The sequence below is a fragment of the Pezoporus occidentalis genome, unplaced genomic scaffold (assembly GCF_034315485.1).
Source record: "Pezoporus occidentalis ecotype Australia unplaced genomic scaffold, CSIRO_AGI_Poc_V1 ctg2, whole genome shotgun sequence".
NCBI lineage: Eukaryota > Metazoa > Chordata > Aves > Psittaciformes > Psittacidae > Pezoporus > Pezoporus occidentalis.
Genome location: NW_026913855.1, coordinates 17,699,788 through 17,711,102, shown reverse-complemented (window position 1 = coordinate 17,711,102; position 11,315 = coordinate 17,699,788). Strand labels below are relative to the sequence as shown.

General features: G+C 37.6%; 1 protein-coding gene across 3 annotated transcripts in view; it reads right to left on the bottom strand.

Annotated features, from left to right (window-relative positions):
• Positions 1 to 4,394: 4,394 nt before the first annotated feature.
• Positions 4,395 to 11,315, bottom strand: part of CDKAL1 (CDK5 regulatory subunit associated protein 1 like 1) — a 392,748-nt gene continuing 385,827 nt past the window's right edge. For all 3 annotated transcript variants that reach the window (XM_062618034.1, XM_062618036.1, XM_062618035.1), the window contains one exon: positions 4,395 to 5,088. In XM_062618034.1, coding sequence (XP_062474018.1) covers positions 4,882 to 5,088 — 207 coding nt within the window. In that variant the 3' untranslated portion in view covers positions 4,395 to 4,881. The remainder of the gene's footprint in view (positions 5,089 to 11,315) is intronic.

Sequence of the window (11,315 nt, the reverse complement as noted above, 5' to 3'; positions counted from 1 at the left end):
TCATCAATGGACCACATATCCTTCCTTTCTGAAGAGGATCATATGGAAACTTAAACATGTTATCTAACTGTTCTTTAAACCCTGACATTGAATGAGAAACGAGTTACGGAATGGAGAGAAGTCTATGCACAGATGGTGAAAAGGCATGAGACAGAGGTGTGGAACAGTGAAACAAAGAGATATGAAGATCTTTTCTGCCATCAGCTTGACTAGCTTTTTGACTGGAACACAGGCACGTCCACGACTTTTCAAACACCCAACTTATCACAACATAGCACAAGATCTACAGCAAAAATGATCCAAATCCATAACCACAGCTTACCATGGGAATTAACAGACTTTGGGTTACCAGCAGGTGCAGGGGCATGATTATTTGTTACAGTTGGTTTTGTTTTCTTTTTTTGTTTTAATTTGGCTTCTTTGAAATAAAAATAGGACTACTCATAATTCATCTCCTCTCTACCAGCCACCAAAACCATCTTCATTTAAAGAAATAAGCATTAATTTCAATGTTAAGTGCATCCATGAATGAAATATGCAACTTAAAAGACATTTAAAGATATTTGCACAAATACTTTCTAGCAGTCATTCTAATCTTCATTATCTGGTGGATGAACCCTGCCTCTGAACAAGTCAAATGGTGTTTTGCAGCCAGTCCCTAACTCTGGGGGCTCTCTCTCCTAGTTCAAACCCACTTCACAGCCTTTGCACTAACATTTTTTATTTTACACCCTACCTTTACAGTCTCTCATGTTTTCCCTCTGTTTTTGATTTCTAAATGTTCTTTGTTCCTATCTATACAATAAAACCCAGTGCATTCAAAATAAAATGTGGGGTATAAATGTGTGAAAATAAAATTTTGGAAAGTTGCAAGCAATTTTTCCAGCAAAAAATACTACATATATGAAAATACACAAATCAAGATTTTAGTAAGCCTCACACAGACAGACACATGCCTACTCTTTCATCCAAATTCTCAGAGCTTTTGCATAATACTTCTTTTATATTTGTCTTAGTCCCTGAAGATACACACATCTTAAAGTTGAAAAAGATGGACTTGTTAGTAACACACAAATGTTCATAGACATAACATCTTTACAGATATCCTCTGTGAGCAGATCAAGCCACTCTCCATATGTATTTAAATGCAGCGGAAGGCTGGAGTTTTTAAGTTGTCAGATCTGTGCCTGGGTATGAGGGGCTCTATTTTCACTCTTCGAGCACCAAGAGATTAGCAGCTTGAAATCACTTTGACAGTTTCAGTTACTCTATTGCATACCCCAGGGAATTTTAATTCCAACCTGTGAAATTGTAATTGCTTCTCAAGAAGAGTGGAAGGATTCTGGGTAATGGCCACAGCCAAGCTCAATGTCAGAGTTGCCAGTTGCTGCCACTTCAGATATTACTTGCTGTTATTCAGACATCACTCCAGCTTTCCATATGGGAAGTTGAACTGGGGAGTGAAACTAGATTAACAGAAATTGTCAGATGTTCAGAGATGTGCAGGCAATGATGTGACAGAGGTGGATGAATTCTTCTCAAAAAGGTACCTCCTCCTTCTTTTGCTCTCCTGCTTTATGGAACAAGCTTTACATAAACTGCTTCGATTTTATATTATTTTTCTAAACAAGTGTACCATTACTAGAAAGCTATGATGAAAAGATTAAATGACAAAGGCCTCCAGCATCCAAAACCATGCACAAGCAGGACATAAAAAGTGTGCATTTAATATTGTTTATGTAGAGACTTAAGATGTCTTTGCTATTTAAGTCTTGTGGTTTGCAAGATTCCTCACCAAAAACAGCCAAAGAGAACTCAGAGCTACCACAGACATTTAAGAAAAATAGTCAAGGCTTCCTTGGTACCAAAGGAAATTAGATTCTAATTTGCTTTAAAAAAAACAAAGGCATTGTATGTAGACTGGTGTTTAGCAGACACATTCCCTAGTGATGAGGTGTGTTCGTGCACGTGTAAAAGTGACATCAACCGAGTGTGGGGAAACTTCTGCAATGACCTCATTAACCTGGAGTGCAGTAGATTTCTCACCTGTTCTGGTGATTTGCACGGAGAGAATGCTTGGTGCAAGTAGGCCTCAAACATGATGCTGATGTAAAAATTAGAAACACGACCTAGGCATGACAGAGCCATTCAGGGAGCCAAAAAATCACAGATCCAATGTGTTCAGGTCAACCCATTCCATGAAGTATTACAGTTCACTCTATGCTCACTAAGGTTTCCCAGCCTGCAACAATAGCCCCAGGCAGCATCCACTTTGGGTTTTGCCTGAAGGACAGGATGAGCTGTTTGACCAGAACTGACTTCTTCAGCTCAGTGGCTTTGAGAGCTTTAGTTGCAAATAAACAGAAAAAATGGCAAACACTCTACTGCTCTGCAATACACAATGTCAAAAAGCCCTCTCAAAATCTAAAGGAAGATAATAAAATACTTGACAACAACATTTCCTACTTACCAGATTAAAGTTCAGTTTAAGAATATACTGCATCTGTAGGCAATGTAATTTACAAAGTCGTCTTTGTCCGCTTTTGGTATGTTGTATTATTTCTGGTCCCATTAAAGCCAATGATGCACAGAATAGAAATCACAAGCTTTGTAAATCTCTGTAACAGCTGATGCAATGAGTCTGTAATTGCTATGATTTGATAAGCTAGAGTGGCTGACAGAGTGCTAGAGGCATAGAACGTATCTGCATAGTTTATTCCCATCAAATGCAAAAATTTGGCTCACATACGACGACTTTGTCAACTCATAGTTTTCCTGAGAACCTTGCGACATGTGGCACTTTCCTGAAAATTTCAGCTCCAAGAGACAAATGGTTTTTGTTGGTTTTTTTTTGAGAATTTCAGAGTTGTTAAAAATGTAAATTACTGATTGTTACATATTCCTGATTGTACAGAAAGGCCTGGAAAAAAAAAATAAAATCAACCAAACAGAAGCAAATCAAAAGCACAGTTGTTTTTTCCTTTTAGTGTTTTTTGGTTGGTTGGTTTATGTTGTTTGTGTTGTGTTTTTGGTTTTGTGTTTTTTTGTTTGTTTTTTTTTTTTAATCTCATGAATTTTGAATGAATTTTTTAAATCTCATGAATTTTGTTCATGACCTTCAGTGGCTGCAGTAAAATATATGATATTCAAGTCATTACACAGCTGACTTCCTGAAGACAATTACATCTGTTGTTATAATTTACAGGCTGCACCGAAAGCATCATGGTGGAACTTCCTGATTAATTGTCTGTAATTATTATGAAACCTCAGTTTACAAAGTACAAAGCACTCGTCCTAGAGGATTATTCATCTGCACTGTACAGCCACTCTGCTGGGTTTGGCTGGGATAGAGTTAATTTTCTTCATTGTTGCTCATATGCAGCTATGTTTTGGATTTGTGACAAAACTCATGTTGATAACACAGGGATGTTTTAGTTACTGCTGAGCAGTGCTTACACAGTCAAGGCCTTTTCTGCTCCTCACACCAGCCCACCAGTGGGTAGGCTGGGGGAGCACAGGAAGTTGGGAGGGGACACAGCCGGGGCATCTGACCCCAGCTGACCAAAGGGATATCCCACACCATATGGCATCATGTCACCAATAAAAGCTGGGGGGAAAACAGGAGGAGGGACACACACACACAGAGTTATGGTATCTTCCCAAGTAACTGTTACGTGCAATGGATCCCTGCTTTCTGGGAGATGGTTGAACATCTGCCTGTGGATGGGAAGTAGCAAATTAATTCCTTGCTTTGCCTTGCCTGTGTGCACAGCCTTTGCTTTATCCATTAAACTGTCTTTACTCAACCCATGAGTTTCCTCACTTTTAACTTTCTGATTCTCTCCCACCAGAGGGAAGTGAGCGAGTGGCTTTGTGTTAGCTGCCTACCAGGGTTAAACCACAATAGCCATGTAGACAGCTCAGCAACAATGCACGAACGAATGAACAATATCATGCAGTCAGCTGTAAGAAGAGCTGGACAGAGAGTCCAGTTCCTGGCTGACCAGCACAATCTCAAGATGTGTGGAGATCCTGTCATGACAAAAATGCTTTGAAGAAAGTAATTATTAGAAATTTGCAGTGTGTAAAATGTAACCTCCTCACTAACAGAGCAATATTGTCTTATACACAGCACAATACAATGTACCGCCAATACAAGACTCGTGTAGTTCTCTGAGCATTACACTAAATCTATATAGTATTAAATCCATCTTTTAACAGATCTCTACCACCAGAACTCCATATTACCATTCAATGATAAAAAAAGCAGTATCTTTAAAACTATTTATAAGTAAAAAATAATTCTCATTCTATTAACACAGCATAGTAACTCATTGTGAATTTGAGAGAGGCAAAAGAGCAGGGCAAAAATTCTTTCAGACATGACAGCAAAATAAACAGCAACAAATGACAAACTTTAATGGCCCAGCAGTTTGATTCTAATGTAAAAAGACACATATCAAACCATAACACTGCACTAAGCAAAATCTTTAAGAAAGCTTTAAATGTTCTGCCCATAAAAGATCATCAATATCACTCAATAGAAATATTTCTCATAAACTACATGCAATTTTACCTGCTACAGCAGTTATGAGTAAGCAATGCAAACATTGCACCACTTTAGAAAAAAAGGATGAAAGATGCAACAAACTGTTCTGCCAAACAAGGATCTCAAATTTTAGCAAGAGAGGTCTCCCTAGGGGTTATTAATATTCTCTCCTGCAAATGACAGGAAAGGCATAGGGTGAGTACAAATTATTGCTCAATTTAAAATAGCTTTTTTAACAAAAAAAAAAAAAAGAAAAGGAGTTGTTGGCAAAAATGTTTCCTTTGAAGATTTTAAACAGCAGTTTTATTGTTTTCATAAAAGCCTCATTCAGTTCACGGTTCTGTTTTCATTCCACCATAGTAAAACATAACAAGGGCTGCCAGAAGAGCCAGGCTGACAGACAGAATCTTCAGTCCACCTCCTTCTTGTTGCCATGGGAGCTGCAAAGCCATCCATGAGCCGAGTGGTGTTTTCATTGGGATCTCAGCAGAAGGGTGAGCTTTCCAGTTTGTGCCATTCTGTGGTGCATGTCTGAACTCCTGTGAAGAAATGCACGTATTCAGATTGCAACTGTGTTAGGTATTTCTGACTGTACATACCAAATACAAATAAAATCTCCTCTTTATATTGAGGTTCAAATACATGTTCCTTTTCAAGATAAGCAACAATTCAACTATCACTGCATCATCATCAGGTCATCAGCTTTTATACAGAAATCTTCCCGATGCCATCCAAAGTCAGTCTTTCTAATGAAGTTACCTGCCAAATCAATGAAGCTGTTAGCAACAGAAACAAATCTCAAGACCTCAATGTCATCAGAGAGCTGTTTGATGATAAATTTTTTTTATTATTTTTTTTTTTTCTGCTATCTCACTACTCTCCCATTTTTGGCTTCTTCAAAAGAAATGTCTAGCCAGTGGTAAAGGGGACCACAACACAACAATCCTTTGCACAGCAGGGCTCTTCTAAAGTCAATCATCGTCTCCTGGTATGCCAGCTCAGTGGTGCTTGAAAATCCTCCCACAGGGCTTTTCCTTTCCTCTGACCCTCAGGAGGCAGCTGTGCTAAAACACTCACCTTCCATTCAGCATATTGAATCCGGGTTCCCTGCTGTGCCTGCCATTACCATTCTCAACCTGACTGCAAGCACAAAGATCCCCCAGAATATGAGGACTTTTAACTGAAGCACAAGTTACAGATGTTGAATCACTATTTCAGCAGAAAATCCAAGTGGAAAGAATAAGGAACTCTTCTCTCCTGCAGCCTTGTTCAGTTCAGCATTGTAGATATTCAAAGGTAAAAACATCTGTTAAAACTGAAATCTGGTGACAAGAGGTGTTAAGTGGTAAAGGTGTAAGTAAACAAAGGTGTAATGATCTTGCATCACAACATTCAGTATTTCTGTTCATTATTCTTTTCTTCTCCCTCTATTTCAATAATCCCTTAGGAATTCAACTGAGCTCAGATGGATTTTTAATTGGTTTGAAATTTTCCAGTTATAAAAGGCTTTTGGTTAATCCATTTTCCTCCACTGCCCCTCCGCCCCCCACCAATCCACTTCACATAAAAATAAGTCAGGGACCCAGAAAGTACCTATCTGGATAATCTTGTATTTCTAAGCAGCTGAAGCAGGGTCCCATGAAAATACAGTCCAGATGCCCAACTCCTTCTTTCACCAAATGTATTTCTGGGCAAACTCAAAGAAATATCAAAGCTCCAAGGAAGGTGCCTGTCCATGAAAATGTGACAGCACAATTCAAACTGTCTGTAACTACCTCCTGTTTTCCATTTCATGAATCACCTCCATTATAGTAATTGTAGAAGGAAAATAATGATTACTACTGGTTAGGTAAGTAAGCATCAAAGGGACAAATGACAGCCTGGTGTAAGTGCTATTCTAACATCTGAGGTATTGTTCATTTAGAGCACACTTAACCCAGGCAAAGGGTTACTGAACAAGTGACCTATGAAATAAAGATGACTTCTTATATATACTGCACCTAGAAGACCATCAACCTGGTAAACAGAGGAAAGGAAGCAGGTAAGCAAACTGGAGTGTAGTTCTCCACAGTTAAAGGTACAACAACAACACTACTCCCATAACTTCAGTCTTGTACAGAATATGTTAGCTTCATCAAAAGCTACAAAGCTGCTTCATATCATGAAGTTATTAATTACAATCTATTTCTAAGCCATATGAAATTTAAGTAACTGGCTACAGCTATTTTATCCCTCAAAATCAAAGCTGATTAACCTTTGCCTGCAGAATAAACTGGAAACTGTACAGTATATTAAGGGGGGTTTATATATTAATCAAAACTCATTTGTAATTTATTCGTTCAAGACATTTATAAAGCCTTTTTTTTTTTCTTTGCAGGTCTCACAATCTCAACCAATCTAACACATATAATTTATGGTCATGACCATTTTTATATGTATCATTGGTACATTAACACTAAGGCTAAGGTGATTTAAAAGAATGGATAAGGCTGTAAAAATACCAATACAACCAAAGACTGAGTTCTTCCGATACTTAATTTTCACAGATTCATACCTAAAATTTGGCTGACTAGAAGCAGAAGATTCCCAACTCCTTATTAAATATTTCTACATAGCTTGATAATCAGTAAAGTCCTGAATATTTAGCTGTACAAGACTAGATGCTATCCCTTAGAAAACTGATAAAAAGGGCCAGTGCCTCACAAATGACTTTGTAACTTTCATGCATTCATTCATGTTCCTGTGCAGTAGTTTTCAGTAGTGATTTCACTGGTGCTCGATTTATTTTACATTTTTTCTGGTTTCGTTTTCCAACACAAAATCAAATAGTCTCATTTTGATCATGAATATCTTATACCTTTTTTTGATACCACATTGTTTTCTTAAACCTCTATTGCCACATGTGACGCATATGAACTAGGAGGCAGTAGGGGAATGCCACAGCCAGTTGTCCCAGTGGTATTTCACTTGAGGAAGTCAGCCTGTAAAGTTGTGAGGCCCATTTTCTTCCTTACTTCATCATATTTCCCATAAATTAGGTGATCATACTGTTATAGTAAACTAATTTTTGATTTTCTTGCTGTAGATGATCTTTTATAGTATTTTACTAATATTGAAACTTTACTGGCTTGGAGGCACAATTCTTGCAATTTCTCAACATTTTTGTTTTCCTTCTAGCTTATATTCTGCACTCAGATGCATTCTCTTCTACTGGTAGTCACATTTTCTAAATTGCTAAAAGTTTTTTGATTTTTGCAGTATCCCAGATCACATAAAAGACTGTCAATTTAAACCAGAAGTTTTGCTTTCATTAAATACTCCTCCTCCTCCTGCTCATGAAATACTACTGCTATTAACTTGATAACCTGCATTCTTTGCAAATTTTCTTATGGATTAAAGTGTTCTTATATGGACAAAAAGATCGCAATTTGCAAACGAAAATGGCCCTTTTCTTTAAGAGGTACTTCACAGTATTGCTTAAACCACTAATGCATTACTGTTTAATAACGTCTGTCTATTCAGATGATCCCGCCAAAGACTTTCTCTCAAGAAAAACAATGAATACATTTGTCTGATCCATGTTTTCTAAGAGCTGTTCTGTCATTTGCCCCCAAATTCTGCCCTGCAACATTGACACATGGGTAATACCACGAGCTTCCTTGAAAATTTCTGTCATTACTGTCACAGAAGACATATTTGTAAAAAAGGGTACATCTGGTTCCCTGCAAATGAAAGGCTCCTCTAGAATATGGCAGTCTTTTGTGTCCCCTGCAATTCCTACAACAGCTTTTAAAACCAGCATAATCTCTCGGAGACACCTGCAGGTAGAGGCCTCTTCCTAAGAGTCTGTCGTGCAGCTCTGTAAGACATGCAACAAAACTCAGCAGGAAGAGGAAGAGCCCTGCAAAGCTGACCACGTTCTTGCGCTCCCTGAAGCCTGAGCAGAGGGCTGAGTGGCCCTCACTGCATTCTAGACAACAGTGACATGCCTGTCTATAATATAATCAGTTCTTACTAGCATAGAAATGTTGTATTACCAGCTGTGCTAGTGAAAAACACTGTATATATATTTTTTCATTTGGGCAAAAAATCTTGTAGTGTCTGAGGAGCTAATTTTCAGGTAAAGTACACAGTATATATTGTAGTACATATTGTATGCACAGAGGAAGAGGGGAGAGGATGAATTTACAGAAACTAAAACTAAAATTAAGCCTTCTAGGGTAGACAAAGCAAATTACAAAAGCTTCATTGGGCTGTCTTATGAGCTTCAGGATTTGCAATACTGTAGAGCTATATTCCAAGATCCTCCCCTATATGTTTTCTCCCTAAAGCTTTCTACATACTGTGCCTTGGAAGAGCTATTCAACACACCTGCAGAAAAGATCTTTCATGTTTTGTGGGGAGGGGAGTTCTCCACAGAAAACTAAGTTTATTAGAGCTCTTTTATAAACCTTTGGTGTAAAAAAACTGGGTGGAGGCAAAGACCGCATGTGTTGAACTAGCAGTTACACTAGTCCACTCCCTGTGCTCTCACTTCATAGAAGTATTAATTCTGAAAGGTCCTTATGTGTATCTCTAGATAAAATACTGGCAGTGCATTCACTTTTCAAGGAAACCTTCAAGGCATTTCTGCAATATTCCGAACTGATATAAATGGTGATATTTACTATACACTATTACTAGTCAGAGTGCAGCAATTTCTTAAGCTGAGCTCAGAAATTACACTTTCGTAGCTGCAAGACTGAGGAAAATCAGCATAATGATTCAGTTCAGTGGAATTCAGAACGAAATCCACAGCTTCATTTCCTAAAAAATACTTGGAGGAAATCCTAGAGTAAAGAAGTTTCCAGAAATCTGTGTTTCTACTAATTTCTTTATAAACTCTTTAGTAGACTTGTTAGTAAGGAGCACTGCTCTCATTAAGAATGAAGGAAAAGGTACCATAAGATTTAAACCTATATACTATTAATCAAAATGAGGGGAGGAAGGGAAATTATCAAACTGAAATGCAAAGACAGACACTTTGAGGTATGCATCTTGTATTTCCATGGAGGCAGCCTTTCATCTTGTTTTGGCAGCCACAAAGTAAACATAAGACTTTGCTAATAAGGTATAATATAAATTATTAAACCATCCAGTGAATGATCAAATGCATTTCAGATTATTTTTTGAATAATTCTGCCTTGACGACTGCCAGGAGTAATATATTTTGTGCACTCTTGCACAGACCCATTGATTGCTGTCTTTCTGAAGCTGCAGTCCCAGACTTAAACCGCTGTGCATGAAAGAAATATATAATCACATCAAAACCTAAGCTTTGGCATCTGTCGATCACAGCCTAGCTTTTTGTACATCTCACTTCATGTTAGTCAACAAAGACATGAGAGCAACTCTTTAGCTCTGAGCTGAGGTTTTAATAGATTCAAAACATTTCTTACATGCAAATTTCTTTTATGGCTCAGGGGCACTGTTAGAGCTTGAAGTGCTAGCTAACTGCTGTGAAAAACTACTTGACTGAGCATATCTCAAGATAAATTAGACTTCTGAATTTTTTAGCCCCACCAAGTACATGTTACACACTTGTACTACTGGCTTTAAAGATACAGACTTTTATATAATCATGCACAACAAGTCTGTGTGACAAATTAAAAGAAAACATGTTAAAATATGCATTACATATCCTACTGTGCCATTTGAAACTCTGGGCTATTACACTTTGGAGGCATTTTTCAGATTTAAAAAACAAACAGTTACTGAAGGTCACATAGATTACACATCCAAAAAATATGTAAATTAAATTTTATTGAATAGATCCAGAAAATGCATTTAGTTCTGTAGGCATTAAGAGAGCTCATTTAACTTATTACATGTGAAATTCTACCAGCCTCCTGCAAATGTGGAATGCTGATTTTAGAGTAGAAAATAAATGGTGTACAAAGTATTTTTTTCTAATGGAATTAACACAGTAATTCCCATAAGAAGCATCCCTGCCACCATGTATTCCAGTGAGTGCACACGGTTACATTTTAAAGAGAAAATGCTGTCTACAAGCATGGTTGTGTCAGATGTTATCAGCTGTACACCATTCCTAGGAATTCACTGATTCCAAAGATGCAAGGAGTTTACTTACCCATTTTAAGAAAAGGGAAACATTGGAAAAATAAATAAAGCAGCCAGAAACTTTTGCAAAGGAATTTCATACTGTTTCTTCTTTTTGTTTGCATATATACGTACGTTTGTGTTTGTGTGTGATATATGACTGTACACTTTAATATGTAAGTGACAGAACTGAAGGATAAATACAGGCTTCTTATTAATTTCTCAACAAGTGTTCCAAGTCTTAGCAATGATTATTATTCTTACTCTGTTAATCCCAAATCCTTATCACTGGAGTTATAGCAAGAAAATAAATTAATGAAAATATCTTGCAAATAGATGTAATCAGTTACTAAAACTGTCTTACTGTCCATCATAGGATCCTAGGATAATTCAGACTGCATCTGGTCCATCCTCTTGCTCAAAGGGTCAGCTGTGGCCTAGTTTGCTCAGACATTTAATTAGTTGGGCTTTGAAAACCTCCAAGGATGGAGACTCCAGTGTCTTTCTGAGCCTTTGTTCCACTGCCTGTCTTCATGGGAAAAATGTTTCTCTTCATAGACAGTTTAAACCTCTCTATTCAATTTATGCCCACTGTCTTTTGTCCTCCCACATGCACCACTGTGAAGCAGTTGGCTTAGTCTTCTCAATAATATCCCCATAGACACTG